We start from the raw sequence: 18271 nt of genomic DNA on the forward strand, positions 1-18271 counted from the left end.
GATTAATTAAAGTCCAAATGATATATTAAGATTTTATCACATAAAAGGGAAGCATTTCAGGCTTCAAGTTGAAGTTGGGTATCGTTTTCCCCCACAGAACAGAACCAACCACGCACATGATGAATCGAATCAAATATAATTAGTTAGGTAAAGTATGTTTCTTAAAATATTATCATCAATCATGCATATCAAAATAAAAATCTTTTAATATGTAAAATTATTATAGGAACTAATTTGGAAAATAAATAAATAAATATAAGAAATAAAGAGGATTGAAGTTTTATATTTAAAATCAAATTGAATCTACAAATAACTCTAATATTTTATAAAATCAGTATTAAAATAATTACATCTTGCACACACACATATATATATATAAAACTTGAATATATGTACAAAAGCAAATGGGAGAAAAGTTGGCAGTGAAGGTAAGTCTGGCTTTAGACGACCCGGCCACTTGAACTGATGGATCAATTATATAAGCAGATTCATTAATTATTTAATTTGGCTGAAAGATCATAACTATTCAGCATGGCATTTTCTTAAGCAACCATTTTGTTGCATTAATATATGCATGATCTTTAATTCTCCATATTTTTTTGCTTCACTTTTAGACCTTTTTTTTCCGAATAGATTCACTTTTAGACTTTTAATCACGCACGCACTAGGGGCTTCGACAAATTTTATATAGGTAGGATAATAAATAAAAGCATATTTGAGATTGAAAGGATCGTTTATGTGCGATTGACTGGTATGACTGGTGATATGACAAAAACGGATATTTATTCTGCAGAATTGGATTATTAAAAGGTTTAACATGCTATGATGCACTTGAGCTTATGTAATGTACAGTAAGTTATATTATTTCTGATACTTAATATAAAAGTTAGTTAAAATTTTAATTTGATTTTAAATGTAAGAGCTCAATCTACTTTGTCTTCCATATATGTTCATTTTACCTCTATATAATCTATATATTAATCAATTGCATATGATTAATAAGGGGATTTTGGGAATACAATATCCATTTATTAAAAATAATCAACTTAATTAATTTTTTTAATATCCAAAAATTAGTTATCTAACTCTTATATCAAGACTTGAAAATAATATAAAAGTAGTTCTGATTTGCAGACAGTTTTAGTTAAAATAGTTGGAAGCTCAATTTCTAATTAGACGGCACTTAATGTATCCCTCTTAAATCTGTCATAATCCACATCTCTATCGGTTTTTCCTCTTTTTTTTTTTGGCCAGAACATAATTATACATATGCACCCAATTATTAGTTGTCTGTTTAATTAATTATACAATGCATCAACATGTGTATATAATATGAAGTGTTAATTATGTACCTTGCGAACGTGTGTATTATACGAATAAATATCAACACTGATAGGCACAACTTATATATGGCTAAACCAAATTAATCACTGATCAATATGTACTTGATCAATTAGTCCCTATCTTACAATAATTAATGTTCCGTTAAGCGTTGATGACGGTTGATGAAACTAACCATCGTATATACTACCTCTAGTCCTATTTATAAGAACTTGTTTATAGTCCACAAACGAGTTCTTATAAATAAGACTGGAGTAGTAGTACCTCTGCCCTCCAATACTTAATATTTATAAATTAGAAGCTAGTTAATTAATTTTCATGTATAAAAAAAATTAGTTCAGTTAGCTATTTGTAATAAACAGGTGTCTTTCCTAAAATACCTAGACTAATCATATATAAGCTATAACTATTATTTGATGAAACATTTAACATATACAGCTACTACAAAAACTACTTTAGGAAAAATGGACTGATATAAGAGACAAAGTGGATTGAAGTCTTATATTTAGGACTAAATTGAAAGTCAAACTAGCTTTTATATTAAGGACAATATGATATTGTTTGCCTTTTATTTTGGTCCTAAATACAAGACCCTGATTTATTTTATCTTTCGTATTTATTCATTTTTTTAAGGAAGTCTTCATAATAATGGTAGTTCTAATCAAATATACTTGATTAGCAACGATATTTTAGGAAAGACAACATCTATTTACTACAAATAATTAACTTAACTAATTTTCTTAATCTACTCAAATTAGTCAACTAACTCTTAAAGAAATAAGATAGTAATTAGTAATACGTTGATGAATACTACCTGTGATTTAATGTGAATGATCAGATTGGATTTTTAATTCTTCATGCAACTTATGAGCACCTGATGATCACCGCTCAATCTCCAGCCCAAAAGCATCCACATATTTCCCACTTTCTGTGGTTCATCTCTTCCTTAATTTTCACATTTAATGAACTTTGATGATGACAGGGGAGAATATAAATATATAAATGTGTGTGTGTATATATATATATATATATAAACAAAAGGATTCATATATTCGATGTCACCGACATATACGATTTGGAATCAAGAAATAACGTCCTGGGATGAGTCAATTACTGTATACAGCGTACAGAATAATTTTTTTTTACAAAAAAGATTAGAACATCTATGCATTTTTCCTAGATTCATATGTACATTTATTATTATTTTTCTCAATCATCTGAATATATTCTTGTCATTAGCTGTCAAATGAAATTGATATGCATCCGTACACGTAGCAACATATAATATAATAAGCCTCTTTTACACTAAGTCTATACATGAGGAGATTTTAGCACTACGCAGTGTCTTCTTTCTAATTGAAGGTTATTCTAGATCGATTAATTTGAATATATGTTCTGTAATCAAGATTGTCAAACTTGTGGATTTAAACAAACTCGTGATAAGAATATAAACTCAAATTGTAAATTTCGAATTGTAAATTTGAATAATAAACTCATGAGGGTTTAGTTTTATTAATAAATTGGTATTAAAATATATAATTAAATAATTAAAACATAAAAAATGACAGCAATTTTATTTAAATATATTTTAAATTTAAATAATTAAAATTAAATTCATCATTGTTGATCATTTATCATATTCAATAAAAAACATAACTAAATACTAATAAATTCAATAATTTAACAAGAATTTAAAACGAGTTGACATGATCTTGTAAGTTAACAATGTAAAAATAGTAAGCTTGATAAATGAACTTATAAATTCAACTAAGCTTACCGCAAGCATAAATAAGAGGAAATAGATACTATTGTATAAGTTGAAAACATAAAAACATTAAAATTAAGATGTAAATTTGAGAGTTTGACAAGAATTTAATTCTGCTACATGCTATATTTTAAAATATAATAATTATAAAATAAATCATTTGTGTACAATCAAACACTTTTGTATGCCACGCGTACTCTCTCTCTCTCTCTCTCTCTGTATTTCACACCTAAACTCCCTTTTACCTGTATATTAATATAGTATGTGTGTGTGTGTATGACTACGTTCTTTGCTGCCTTTGACGAGTTGCTTGACTAATAAGCTACTTGGCTTCTATCTACATATATAGGTTCATGTATAATGTTTAAATTTAGTCAAATACAAACTTTCATCCTTGATGTAAAAACTAGTTGATTAATTTAGATATATTAAAAAAATTAGTTAAATTAATTATTTGTAATAAATAAATATTATCTTCTCTAAAATACCCTTCCTAATCAAACATATCAGCTAATACTATCATTTAATGAAATTTTTAATATATGCAATTATTATAAGGATTATCTTTTTAAAAAATAGATAAATATGAGAGACAAAGTAAATTAGTGTCTTATATTGAAAACCAAATTAAAGTTAAAAAGCTGCTATATTAAAAACAGGCAGTAGTATAAGATTTGATTTATAGTATAAAATAATCGGGCGTAGTATATGTTTAAAAGGTGACGATTGTCTATCTTCCAATTTAGGTCACATTGTTCATCATCTATCACATGCATCAGGGACCATTTTCGGGTTGTAAAAGGAACTAATGTATCAAAGGGAGTAGTGTAAAATAATAGTTGGATCACTAGCTATTAAAGGTATTGAGGAACACGAGTTTCAAATTCATTTTCCTTTATTATGTCTGTTTCTTACCTAGTCCCGGATTCTTAAAGGCCACCACCCCTATAAATACCCACACAGACGTTTCCCCTCCACTCATGAAGATCATTTAAGAGATCGACTCGAGGTTTAATTTCTTGCTCACACACACACACAAAATAACTCTTTGGTGAGGGAGTGTTTCATATAAGACACGACATGGCTTCGAACAACCTTAGCCATCATCAGGCTTTGGACGATGTCGAGAAGTCCATAGATGTGGAACCTCCCTCTAAATTCTGCGACGACGACGGCCGTCTTAAACGAACTGGTACGTTGGTCTTTCACACGCGCGACCACACACATGAACATTGTGTATATAGTTTTGTAATTTGTCGATCGTAGCTAGGTTTTTGAAGAAGATCATGATGAAATATTAATGGAATATTGAAATTGGTGAAACGATGATGATGAGAGCGCAGGAACAGTATGGACGGCGAGTTCGCACATAATAACGGCGGTGATAGGATCTGGTGTGTTATCCTTAGCGTGGGCCGTAGCTCAGCTTGGTTGGATCGCCGGTCCTTCCGTCATGTTACTGTTCGCCGTCGTCATTCTCTATACTTCTTCCTTGCTGTGTGATTGTTACCGTCTCGACGACGCCGTCTCTGGCAAGAGGAACTACACCTACATGGACGCTGTTGCTTCCATTCTAGGTACTTAAATCTTAATCCCTCCTCTTTAGTTCAATCATTACAATTTTCAATAATGAATATATGCATGGTAGGCCCATAACGCACCGTTCCCACCAGGATCCGAAACTAGCTCTGATACAAATGAGAAACATAACTCTTGTTTCTCTTTGGTGAGAATTATATTCAATTGTTGTTCACATCTAAACATGTTTCAATATGACCCTTTTGTAGACCCTAAACTAATTTGTGATCTAATCTAAGCAAAGTGCAATTAATGTGCGTGCGGGTTCGAGCCTGCTCCCTTGTATCTCAATATATATATATATCACCAGCATTTGATAAGTGCAGGCGGAGTTAATGTGAAATTGTGTGGGATATTCCAGCATGTGAGTCTTGTGGGAGTCGCAGTAGGATACACAATCGCGGCTTCAATCAGCGTAATGTGAGTTTTGCTTTATTTTGATATTTTCTATATGTACTACGTTAACTTCACCAAAATACAACAGATTAATGATGTTGGTTTTTTTTTTTTTTAAATGACAGGGCAATCAAAAGGTCCAATTGTTTGCACGAAAAAGGGGGAGGAAAAGAATGCAACATGTCAAGCAATCCATATATGGTAGGTTTTGGGGTAATTCAGGTATTTCTGTCTCAAATACCAGACTTTGACCAGATTTGGTGGCTCTCTATAGTTGCTGCAATCATGTCTTTTACCTACTCCACCATTGGCCTCTCTCTTGGAATCGCTAATGTTGCAGGTTAATTATTAATCACTTGAATAATGATTTTTTTAATTTAATTTTTTTGATATCACTATCTGATGATAATCAGGTCGGATTTAAGTATTGTTGAGCCTAATAAGTGAAAACTCTTTCAAAGGCATGCTGCATTCACATGGACTCAAACTCAACTTTAGCCACCAAAACCCTTTTCATTAGAATTAACGCTTTTTGGTTTTTTTTTTTAATTTTAATTTTAATCATGTTGTTTATGCAAAAAATTAAATAACCCGTCGTGAGAGATTTGATTTGTCCTAACTTGGTTGAGATTTTCGTGGGTTGCAATCATATTGAGCAGAAACTGGTAAAATTAAGGGCAGTCTCAGAGGAATAAGCACTGGAACTACTCTAACTCAAACCGATAAAGTATGGAGGAATTCCCAAGCTCTTGGTGATATAGCCTTTGCTAACTCATTCTCTATTGTCCTCATTGAAATTCAGGTACCCTGCTCTTTCCCTTTAAAATAACTTTTAATTAATAATAATCATAAAATTAAAGATCTAATATACTAATTAATGAATATTTGATGAACATATAACAATATAGGACACAATAAAGTCTCCACCATCAGAAGCAAAGACAATGAAGAAAGCAACAACGATAAGTATCGCAGTGACCACAACGTTCTGCATTTTGTGTGGCTGCACGGGCAACGCGGCTCTCGGAGACAAGTCACCTGGAAATCTGCTTACCGACTTGGCCTTCTCCGACCCCTTTTGGCTTCTCGACGCCGCCAACGCCGCCATAGCCGTCCACCTCGTCGGAGCTTACCAAGTGTTCTCTCAGCCCATCTTCGCCTTCATGGAGAAACAAGCCTTGCAGAGATTTCCCAGAAGCCAAATCTTGAAGAAAGAATTCAAAGTCCCATTACTACCTGGTTTCGCTCCTTACAATCTGAGTCTGTTAAGGTTGGTTTCCAGGACGAGTTATGTTGTAGTCACCACACTGGTCTCCATGCTGCTTCCTTTCTTCAATGACGTAGTGGGGATCATCGGGGCACTAGGGTTTTGGCCATTGAATGTGTATTTTCCGGTGGAAATGTATATAAAACAGAAGAAGATAACAAAATGGAGTGGCCGGTGGGTTTTCATGCAGATTCTGAGCATGGCGTGTCTGGTTGTGTCCATTGTGGCTGGTGTAGGATCATTCGCGGGTGCTTTTCTTGACCTCAAAAAGTCCAAGCCATTCCATTATTAATCAAACTATTGATATATTATATTAATCTCGTTTGTCTGTGTTACGAGGATTTTGTTTTTTGTTTTGCTTTTGGATTAGAAGAGATAGCATGTAAGAAAATTGCAATCTGATCCCACCAACAAGACGGGTAGTATACAATCGGCTTAGTTATGTATTAGTAGTATTTTTTTTTTTAATGATAATAGCTGCAATGAGTTTACTTCGATCATTGATTGTGAAAGTTTTATAGCTTCGATTAGAGGTGTATTTGAATTGCTACGAAGTATATAATTTTTTAGAAGCTGATAAATAGAACATGAGGTGGGAAAGAGATCACTATTCGAGTGGTCCGTGTTGGTCGTTGTGGACTTCGAGAGGCCTTTTAACTTGGGCCAACCCAATCCAACCCAACTTAGCTGTCTATCCAGTGAGTAACTTTTGGTTTTGCAGGCCAATAACATGATATACCATGCCTTACATATGAAATTTATTACCATCAAGAAGAGGTGTCCCTTAACCATCGTTCCTGGGTCCCGCTGAAGGATGGGAATGGAGCAAGTATGTCTGGGAGGGTCGCCCCCTTCTTGGGCCTCTGTAGTACCCAGGTGATTAGTTATTGGGGGACCGCCCCGGTGGATACACTGTAAAAAAATGCACCAAAAAAAAAAAAAAGAAGAGGTGGTCTAATAGTAAAGAATCGGCTCATAATCTTTGAATCTCATTACCAATATGAGAATCTTGTTGGTAGGAGATATGCAAATACCTCTATGAATATAGGGGCCACATGTAGAGCTGATAGTACCTCAAATACGATTAGTGAAGGATACCTATGGTTAGAGGGAAGAAACATATTGAGCTAAGGTAATCAAAGTGTCCACAAAATTATGCAACCCTATTTTTTTTTCCAAGAAAAAAAGATCAACAGCCAATTAAATTTGAACAAAAAAAACAGAAATGAGTTAAACAAATGAATCGTGGGGACAAACAAAATATTATTGATGAGAAGCATGTGGGTTGGTAGTTGATCAAAGCATGTATGTGTGGGGTTCATATGTAACAATCATTAAATAAGGGATGGATGCTTTCACTTTCTTTGGCCTTTTCATTCTCCAGATTCATTTTCATGGCATGGGCATAGAGATGAGGGTTTCTTCCAGAACCCATTCAAATTAAACAACAACTTTATATCCAATATAGAATGTGTGTGTGTGAGTGTGTGTTGTAACATCCTAAGTTTTATCAGGTTTTAATAGCTTCTTTTTGAAGGTAGATTAGTGATTTAATGTTGATCTTGGTGTTCAGGTTGGAATTGAGGTATGTTGGAGGAATAGGTGAACAGACCCCTCTCAGGGTATGTTCGCTATTGCGAACCGAGAGTTCCAGGGAGGAGTGTCTTTTCGGGAAGGTTTGGCCGCGGCGAAATCAAAGTGACGCCGTGGCGAAGTTGTTCAGGTGAGCGAGATGTCCCTCTCGGGAAGGTCTCGTTGCGGTGAAGTTAGGGCATGTCACGGCCAAGGTTTTCTGGGTGAGCAAGAGTTTCCTCTCGGGAAGCTTTCGCCGCGGCGAAGTCAGGTTTTCAGGCGAGTAATCCCTCTCGGGATTAGTTCGCTGCGGCGAAAGGGGTCGAACCTATATAGTCGCTGGAGGGGTTAGATGTGCGAAAATTAGAAAATCTGAAGGAAGAGAGAGAGGCTCTGCTAGGGTTTCAAATTTTTGGCTTGGAGGGGGCATTTCTAAGGATCCATTACCTCAAGTAAGTGATTTTCACCTCTAATCTACTTTCTTACTTGGAATTTCTGAGGATTTATGGTGAAACCCTAGAGTTTTCTATGTTGTTATGGAATTGAGGTTTTTGACCGATTGTTTCGGATTAGTTTGAGTATTTAATCGGTATAGTTTTCTTGGATTTGAATAACTTTGAGTTTTTGAAATTAGGGTTTATGGAAATGGGAGGCTTGTGTTTGAAGATGATAATGTGGAGGTTAATTTTGAGTTTTGTGATTTGGGTTATGTTAAGGAGGGTTAAATTGGATGTTTAATCGGTTTAGAATGTTGTTAAGACTTCAATTGTTCAAATGAGATGTTTGGGTGTTGAATTCCTATAGTAGGTCCTTAAGGTTATGAATTTTAATTGATGTTTGGAAAGGAATTAAGGTTTTAATGGATTTTTATGACCTTGGAGTGTTGCCTTGATTGTTATACCCTTTTTAGTTGGGTAGAGTTGTGATTGGAGCTAGGAATTTTGTGTCCCCAAGTGTTGTTTTGACCACATTATTAGTTCAAAGCTAATACATGATGGTTGTGTGTTTGTGTAGACTGGTTGTGAGCCTTGTGGGTGCACGCGGCTATGTTGTTGGTTTGTTATTCCTTGCTCAGGCAAGAGGTAACCACTTTCTAATCCTTTGTACATGCTTTTGTGGTATTGTGAGTGGAGTTATGTTTTGTGCTCCGAGTAACAACTGTGTTCAAAGTGTATGTTGTATATTAAAAAGAAAAACCGTCTTGTGGGGTTTCAATTGATATTGAATGAATTTATTACTTGTGAAAGATAGGCCACTGAAAGAAGTTAATTGTGAAATGATTATTTACTCTTGATTACGGTTTGAGCATGATGCATGAATTGGGAATTGGTGAGAGTTTTGATTGTTACTACCACGTGGTAAGACCTCCATTAATGCATGATGGTTGGCTCTTTACGTCCCCCATAGTGAGGGATAGGCCTTTTGGCTCTTTACGTCCCCCATAGTGAGGGATAGGCCGGGTCGGCTCTTGAAAATCCCCCCAAAGTGAGGGATATGATTGATGGGATCGCATCATTACACGTGCATGACTTGTTGTGGCTATTATTTATAATATTACTTGTAAACTGCCCCACTTGACACCTCACGAGCACCTATTTAGTAGTACCTTGAATTGGAAAGGTTGGTTACTGGGACGTTTGTCTTACCCCGTGGTTTACAATGTTTTCAGGTGAAGATTCTAGGCGTGTGCCATCGGGAAGAGACGCAGAGGCTTGAGCTTGGTTAGCTTTAGGCTTGTAGCCCTTGTATATGTATGGCTAGTATATATTGTCACATTTAGGATCCCTTTTGAAATATTTTGATTACCCGGCCTTATTGTAAACTGGAGGGAATGTCATCTCCTTATTTTGGTTGCCCGGAGGCCATTTCTAGTGTCTTATGAAAGTCTGCTTTATTTTGTTGGAAACCATTTGGATGGACTGATGTGATGTCTTTTATTACCCGGGCTAGAGGCTCGGAAGCCCAGTGGATGTAAATGAACGATTTTAGTTGCATGCAACGGAGTTTGAGTTTGAACCGAGTTTAAATGTTAATTTCAAAAATTATGCAAATTTCTTTCTACTATGGTAGTTTGTTGTAACAGCTTTCCTTTTCTACCATAGTAATGATTTTATGACGAATTTATAATGTTTTGAGGTTAAAGATTTTACATGTGTGAGTGAGTGTGTGTTGGGGGGGTGTGGGTGGTGGAAGTGATTGACAAATAGAACAAAAGTACAAAAGCCTAAAAATAAAAGTTGGGCTAAGTGGGGATGGATTTGATATCTTTTGAATACAATTTTGAGTTTAAGCCTTATAAACTTGGGAAAAAAAAAGAAGAAGGAGAATTTTCATGAAGTTATAAGTAAGGAACATAATAACTAAAAAGTCTAAATAATAATAGAATAGCCTGTAATGACAAATTTTAAGGTAGTAGATGATAACTGTTCACTTGTCATTAGAATTTACTAGTAATTATTTTTTTATTCGAGATCTCATTTTCATTCTCCTAGAACAATAAGAGAAACATATGATCTTTAGTTTTTAAAATTATACATCAAGGTTTTTGTAATTCTTTCCGTTAAAGAATTAGTCTTTAGACTTTCAGTCGACTATGGTCAAGACTTTTATTGAAGATGATATGGCATCGATGTACAATTCTATTTAGTAATAGTAATGACTAGGAATACATGAAACTTGTCACTCTTTTGGCAAACCACACTTTCTTGCTTTCAAATGATGTCAAATTGAATCTTGAAAGTTGAAATAGTGTGTATTAAATACTATGGTTTTAATTAAACTTCTAATACTATCTCGGTTCATAAATAAGAACTAGATAACTAATTTATGGATATTATAAAAAAATTAGTTAATTTAGTTATTTATATAATAAATAGATATTATCTTTCTTAAAATATTCATAGCAATAATGTGCATTGAAATACTCTTTTAATAAAAACTCCTTATAATTAGGGATTATTTGAGAGCAAAGTGGATAAATATTGAAGACAAAATAGATTGTGGTCTTATATTTATGACAAAATTGAATACCTAACTAATTCTTATATTAAGGATTCCATTAAAAAAAAAAAAGGGATTGGAGGTAGTACTTTACAGAGTTTAAAACGAAAGATCTTGTTCATGATTTATAAATCAAGTAGTTTTCTTATATTCTGTGCAACGTATTAATATATCATAATTAAAAAAATATAGTTATGTATAGAATCATCTTTTTTATTATATTTTTTTAAACTCCTTTGCGAAATGTATTATACACATATATTTTTATGATTTTAAAGGATCTCCCAAATTATGCATGTGTGCTGTCCCCCCAACACATGCATTGCTTGGTGGAATAATATTATTATTATTATTATTTAGAAGAGATTGAAGCATATATGAGAAGTGCTCTCTGATCATCTGCAATCTTCGAAGACACATTGATGCTCATGGAGATCTTAGTTGGGTCTCTAGAAGATCCAATTAGTTGGATACAGAAATCTTTATTGCCTTTTTAATTAAGCTGGCTTTTGATGAAGTTCATCAAGTGCATTAATTTATTGTTTATAGCGTGTAGAAAGATAAAGGAATTAAAATTATAAAGTATAACTAAGAGCCGCATGTAATGCTATATATTTTAAATCAAAACTAGTGAAAATCTACAAAGATAAGTTGGTACAATTAATTAAGGATTCGAATAAAAAGCTCTTTTTTTTTAATTATTAAATCTTAAATCAGTTTTGGTAACAACACTTTAATAATAAGTTTTTTACAATATTAAGCTTACAAATAACAAGATATTTTTGTAGAAATTAAGATTTAGTAATATCAATATTTTTTTGTAAATTTTGTCCTCTTTTTGTTTGAATGATGAGAGAGATTCTTTAAATTAAAACCCTTATGAAGCTCACCACATCTAACCATTAAGACAACCCATGTGGACAAAACCTTGAGTTTTCCTAAAATTATGATCCTAAATATAAGATCTAATTTATAATACAAATTATACTATAAATTATATCTTATATTTATGACGGGAGGTAAGTTAGCCAGCATTCATCACAAGAGAAAAAGGCCTCTCGTTTGATGCCCAAAGCAACTATAATTAGATAAATCTGCTTTATGTAGCTTACTCTTCCGATCGAGATGAGTCATTTTTTCCCAGCTTGGAAAGAAATCCGTCGATGTGTTGTTTAATGTGCTAGTGATGAAGAAGATTTTAATAAACGTACGTTTGGGAGGGGACGGATATAAGGATATAACCAACCACTCACACTCCTTCAAGTTGAAAGTTGGGTATATATATGTTATTCCTTTAATTTAGTGCAGAACCGCATCCGTGATTGGATTAATTAGCTAGGCCAAGATAATTAAGTAGTAATAAGTGTGTATATATAGTTAACTAACAATAATTACATATTTGAACAGCTTGGCCATGGATGGGCTAGATTCTTTTTCATTTGAAAAGGCAAATTACATATATGTCCAGAGAGGTGTAAGTATAATATAATATATATAATGGGAGAAAAGCAGGCAGTCAAGTGTGGTTCGAGATAAGCCACTTGAACTGATTAACCAATCATATTAGCATATGTGAGAAGAGATTAAGTTGGCTAAAAGATAAGTTATTTAGTGGCATTTTCTTAAGCAACGATTTGTTGTGTACATGATCTTTAATTTAATGCTAGCTGGGCTTCCACAAATATAAATATATTAATGGGATAAAAGCGAGAGAGCTATATATGGAAGGAAGGTTTAATTTGAAGGGTATATATGACTGGTAATAACAGATTTAGTGCAGTCCTAATTAAGGTTTCAATTGGTCCAATCTCACTGACTTAACATTTCCATTTCCGCTAAAAATCTACAGATATTTATATACTTTATAACGAGCTTAATATAAGAGGTGATTGGGATATTTATTTTGATGATTTGATTTTAATTAAATACAAAATCTCAATTCATTTTATCTTTTAAATTTATAATTTTATTTCCAAACCATCCTTATTGATTACATATAAAGTTTAAATTAAAGAAGGTACAAAGACACCAATACACATATACTACAAATAACTAATTTAACTAATTCTTTAATGTCTATAAATTAATTATTTAGCTCCGTTCACTAATGCAAAAACACTAATTTAACTACATGATTTCACATCAGTTATGTGAGTAGGAGATATTTGTTTTAACTGCTGCTAATAAACCATGAACCCGAATCCTGTATAGTTAGAAAGGGCTCATGTTTACACACACACACACTACCTCCGGTCCTAATTATAAGAGCCGGTTGACTAATTTGAGGAGATTAAGGAAGTAAGTTGAGTTAGTTATTTGTCATAAATATGTGTTATCTTTCTTAAAATATTCTTACTAATCAAGTGTATTGACTAGAACTCTTATTATTAGAAGAGCTACTTTAGAAAAAAAAAGTATAAATATGAGAGACAAAGTGGATTGAGATCTTATATTTAGGACCAAAATAAAAGTCAAACAGGATCTTGTATTAAAGACCAGAGGTGGTATATAAAATATAAACAGACACGTAACAGATGCCACTTGAGCTTTTACATATGTGCGCGCGCGCACATTATTATTAAAATTGAAATTGTTCTTTTCAGATAGCTTACTAGTGGCAAGCACTGAATCCACCCACACTCAGTTAATGAATATCCCTCTTTTGATAACAAAATCTTTGATACCTAATTGTTACTTAAAAAGGTAAATTAAGCTGAGACTAGTTTGGTATATAATGGGCAAGTTTCATGCACATTAATTAAATAAATAAAAATATCAACAAGCGATCGATGTTGGTATAAGAGAATAATAAGAAGTGAGAGCTCCTATGTGTCCGAGGCGCGAGCTTTAATTTCTGACATAAACCTATTTATACCTTTCTATATTTTGCTATTAGCCTCAATTTCATGTGGCTCTTTGCATTTTGATTTCTTTTCCGAAAGCCGTTTGCGTGTGTGAATTCCAGGGAGACTCTAAAACAGGGGAATCATCATCTTATGTGTGAATCTGATTGGATGTTTATAGCATATATATTCATATTAATTCTTTATCATGATTCTTGCACATATAGATAGATATGTGTGTGTGTGTGTGTGTGAGCACCCCACCACTCAAATCGCCAGGTCAAAAGCTTCAATGCCCCCCACTTTCTGTGGCTTCATCCTCTTCTCCCTTAATTTTCACATTAATGCAATTGAGATGATATATAGATTGAGGAGTACAATAAACCAAAAAAAAATTAATACTTCTCTGGTTCTTAATATAAGACTTAATTGTTGAGTTAATTTTGATCTTAAATATAATATCTATTTCTCATATTTATTAATTTTTTTTCTAAATTACCCCTATGGATACTCCCTCAACCATAATCAAGTAGAAGAAGGAGAGAGGATATTAAGAAAAATGATTATGATGTTTTAAGAAAAACATATCATATTTTTTAAAATTAATTAACTTACCTAACTTCATTAAACTAACCAAATTAGTTAAATATATCTTATATTAAGGACCGGAGGAGTATGTTATTTGGGTTCGCATAATTTGGAATTTGTACAAAATAACGCCCAAGCTCTTCTACCCCTAAATTAGAACTTCTTTTCTTTAAGCTGTGTCCAAATCAAACCCTCCATCTTAGAGATTTGAATGACTTGAAATCTTCACTTGATCTAATTCAGATAACTCAATCACCATTAGCTTACCAAGTAGTTTATACTGCCTCCGGTCCTAATTATAAAAGCCAGTTGACTAATTTGAAGGGATTAAGGAAGTAAGTTGAGTTAGTTATTTGTCCTAAATAGGTATTGTCTTTCTAAAATATCTTTGTTAATCAAGTGTATTAACTAGAATATCATTGTTAGAATGGCTACTTTGAAAAAAAAAAGTATAAATATGATAGACAAAATGGATTGGGGTTTTATATTTAGGACCAAAATAAAAGTTAAACAGGATTTTATATTAATGACCGGAAGTAGTATATAACAACAACATGAATTGCCAATAGTATTCGTCTCTGTTCGATCGTTGAATATTCTTGTCAATTGTGAAATGAAATTGGCATGCTTACGTACATAATTATTACTCATAATATGTGGGACTTGGTGTTTGACTAATAATTTCTTGAACCTAAATTTATTTTCATTTGCCATTAATAATGATAACAGCCTGACACAGTTTTCTTCTTTCATTGCGGGCAACATGTACAAGAACTTAAAGGAAAGAGAACTGCTGGGTCAAGCATGCAGCTAAACAAACTACTCCTCTAGTTCCTAATATATGACCTAATTGTAAGTTAATTTTAGTCCTACATATAATACCTATTTCTCATATTTATTAATTTTTTATAATTTCCCTTATGGATATTTTCTTTACTATAATCAAGTAGAAGAGAGAGAGAAGATATTAAGAAAAATAATTATGGTGTTTTAGAAAAAATATATCACATTTTTTATAATTAACTAACTTACCTAACTTTCTTAATCTAATCAAATTAGTTAAATAGATATTATATTAAAGACCAGGAGTATAATATAATATAATAACGAAGTTGTTTCTTCACTTTTTTTTTTTGCCAATCTTTTTTTGGTTAGAAAAGGCAAGTTGTCTGCAACTCTGCATACAAGTAGCAGTAAAGCTGGCCAATTAACAAAGCTTGTAAGTTTCAAGAGCACGCACTTTCTTTTTCTCTTGCATCATGAACAGAGATATGTACCATAGCACTAATTCATTAGTTCACGTAATAATGTTTTTGAAGAGGCCAATCAGTGATAAGGAAGGTGAATTAGCAATATATATATATATATATATATATATATAACTATATTCTTTCGTGGTTGCCAAAAAAAAAAAAACTCTATTCTTTCGTGCCTTTGATGGGCATCTTGACCAAAACCCATATATATCTGGGTGTGTATTCATGTGGAGCCTTCAAACCACTTCAGTCCTTTTTTAAATTATTTATATATATCTTTTACTAAAAAAGATAACACTTTTACAATTGAATGGCTTATTAAGGATATTGAACCCAACAAGTTAAAGACCACCAGCTGTGTATAAATACCCACACATGCATTCGCCCCCTTTGTGTCAAGATCATCAAGAGACTCTTTGTTGAGTGTTTCATCAAAGATACATACTTATTTATATACATATACATATATGGCTCCAAACAACCTTACCGAACGTCAAGCTTTCGACGACATCGAGGACCCCTCTAAATCCTTTGACGACGACGGCCGTCCTAAACGAACTGGTACGTACATCTGATCTCCTACGTTTTGGTCTTTCCCACAAAAAAAAAAAAAAGAAACACACACACACACAGAGGAACGTTATTGTGCCTATAACAATGGATCAAAGCTGAAGATACTGAATTGACGATGTTGATGAGATTGCAGGAACAGCATGGACGGCGAGTTCGCACATAATAACGGCGGTGATAGGATCTGGTGTGTTATCCTTAGCGTGGGCCGTAGCTCAGCTCGGCTGGATCGCCGGTCCTTCTATAATGCTCTTATTCTCCTTCGTTACTCTCTATACTTCTTCCTTGCTTTCTGATTGTTATCGTGTCCACGACGCCGTTTCTGGCAAGAGGAACTACACCTACATGGACGCTGTCGCTTCCATTCTAGGTACCTACCTATTGTATACTTCTCCTTTAATATATTTAGTTAATTTTCGTAGAAGTCCTTTGATGATATGATTAATGTTTATGTTTGATACGTGCAGGTGGAGTTAATACGAGGTTGTGTGGGATATTTCAGTATCTGAATCTTGTGGGTGTTGCAATAGGATACACAATCGCAGCTTCAATCAGCATGAAGTGAGTTCTATATTATATTGTTGTTACCAAACGTAGATATCAGTGTTTATATCAGTAGTGAACTTATTATTAGGTAAGATAATATTGTTTGATTAACGTTAATTGGTGATTTTTTTTGGGGAGACAGGGCAATCAAAAGGTCAAATTGTTTGCATGAGAATGGCATGGAAAAGGGATGCAACATGTCAAGCAATCCCTACATGATAGGTTTTGGGGTAATTCAGATATTTCTGTCTCAAATACCAGACTTTGATCAAATTTGGTGGCTCTCTATAGTTGCTGCAATCATGTCTTTTACCTATTCCACCATTGGCCTCTCTCTTGGACTTGCCAAAGTGGCAGGTAGTTAATTATTATATTGAATTATATATATTTATATATATATATATATATATGCTTCCTTCATTATTACAACAATTGTTTATTATTATTTGGGATTTTATTGAGCAGAAAGTGGTAAGATTAAGGGCAGCCTCACAGGAATAAGCATAGGGACTGTGACTCAAACCCAGAAAATATGGAGGAGTTCCCAAGCTCTTGGTGATATAGCCTTTGCTTACTCATATGCTGTTGTCCTCATTGAAATTCAGGTATATATCCTCTTTTCCTTTAAAATTAAAATAATAACTATCAAAATTTACCCCAAAAAAAAGGCTAAATTTATATGTAAAAAATCCTACATCCAAAAAAAAAATTACCTAATAAAGAACAATAATAAATATATTATAATAACAGTCTTCTGAACTTATATATGTAGGACACCATAAGGTCTCCACCATCAGAAGCAAAATCAATGAAGAAAGCGACAAAGATAAGTATCGCAGTGACCACAACGTTCTACATGTTATGTGGCTGCATGGGCTATGCTGCTCTCGGAGACAAATCGCCTCCCAATCTCCTCACTGACTTTGCTTTCTCCAACCCCTTTTGGCTTCTCGACGTTGCCAACGTCGCCATAGCCGTCCACCTCGTTGGAGCTTACCAAGTTTTCTCTCAACCCATCTTCGCCTTCATCGAGAAACAAGCCTCACAGAGATTTCCCGGAAACCAAGTCTTGAACAAAGAATTCAAAATCCCATTACTTCCTGGTTTTGCTCCTTACAATCTGAATCTGTTCAGGTTGGTTTCGAGGACGTGTTTTGTGGTGCTCACCACGTTGGTCTCCATGTTGCTTCCGTTCTTTAACGACGTTGTGGGGATCATGGGGGCGTTAGGGTTTTGGCCTCTGACTGTGTATTTTCCGGTGGAAATGTATATTCGACAGAAGAAGATAAGAAAATGGAGTGGGAGGTGGGTTTGTATGCAGATCCTGAGCATGGCGTGTCTGGTTGTGTCCATTGTGGCTGTTGTTGGATCACTGGCTGGTGTTTTGCTTGACCTCAAGAAATACAAGCCATTCCAATCTAACTATTGAGTGATTATATATCCCTTTTTGTTTGTGTCATGTACTGTGTTGCGTAATATCCAAGCAATATGAAAGCTTTACCTTTGATCATCATCAGAAGTGTATTTGAGTTATATATTATAATTACTG

The 18271-nt window shown here is 33.6% G+C and overlaps 2 protein-coding genes across 2 annotated transcripts; both read left to right on the top strand.

Moving 5' to 3' along the window:
• The first annotated feature begins 4243 nt into the window (after nt 1–4243).
• On the top strand, nt 4244–6639 carry LOC114741854 (amino acid permease 2-like). Its single transcript, XM_028930114.1, has 6 exons — nt 4244–4298; nt 4450–4683; nt 5011–5104; nt 5206–5420; nt 5740–5882; nt 5989–6639. Exons 2-6 carry the CDS (start codon nt 4560–4562, stop codon nt 6637–6639), a joined length of 1227 nt encoding a protein of 408 aa, XP_028785947.1. The 5' UTR covers nt 4244–4298; nt 4450–4559.
• Nucleotides 6640–16046: 9407 nt separating this feature from the next.
• Nucleotides 16047–18265, top strand: LOC114741857 (amino acid permease 4-like). Its single transcript, XM_028930117.1, has 6 exons — nt 16047–16167; nt 16313–16546; nt 16644–16737; nt 16865–17079; nt 17188–17327; nt 17495–18265. Exons 1-6 carry the CDS (start codon nt 16074–16076, stop codon nt 18149–18151), a joined length of 1434 nt encoding a protein of 477 aa, XP_028785950.1. The 5' UTR covers nt 16047–16073; the 3' UTR covers nt 18152–18265.
• The last annotated feature ends 6 nt before the right edge of the window (nt 18266–18271 follow it).

Source organism: Neltuma alba, unplaced genomic scaffold (assembly GCF_004799145.2).
Source record: "Neltuma alba isolate B1F8T4 unplaced genomic scaffold, ASM479914v2 tig00003550_pilon, whole genome shotgun sequence".
Classification (NCBI taxonomy): Eukaryota; Viridiplantae; Streptophyta; class Magnoliopsida; order Fabales; family Fabaceae; genus Neltuma; species Neltuma alba.

Excerpts from the sequence above, each read along its gene's own strand:
- LOC114741854 (XM_028930114.1), top strand. The coding sequence starts at position 4,560 with ATGTTACTGTTCGCCGTCGTCATTCTCTATACTTCTTCCTTGCTGTGT. Across the intron at positions 4,684-5,010 it reads CGCTGTTGCTTCCATTCTAG|GCGGAGTTAATGTGAAATTG; the intron begins GTACTTAAATCT and ends TGATAAGTGCAG. Across the intron at positions 5,421-5,739 it reads TGGAATCGCTAATGTTGCAG|AAACTGGTAAAATTAAGGGC; the intron begins GTTAATTATTAA and ends CATATTGAGCAG.
- LOC114741857 (XM_028930117.1), top strand. The coding sequence starts at position 16,074 with ATGGCTCCAAACAACCTTACCGAACGTCAAGCTTTCGACGACATCGAG. Across the intron at positions 16,168-16,312 it reads CGGCCGTCCTAAACGAACTG|GAACAGCATGGACGGCGAGT; the intron begins GTACGTACATCT and ends ATGAGATTGCAG. Across the intron at positions 17,328-17,494 it reads TTGTCCTCATTGAAATTCAG|GACACCATAAGGTCTCCACC; the intron begins GTATATATCCTC and ends TTATATATGTAG.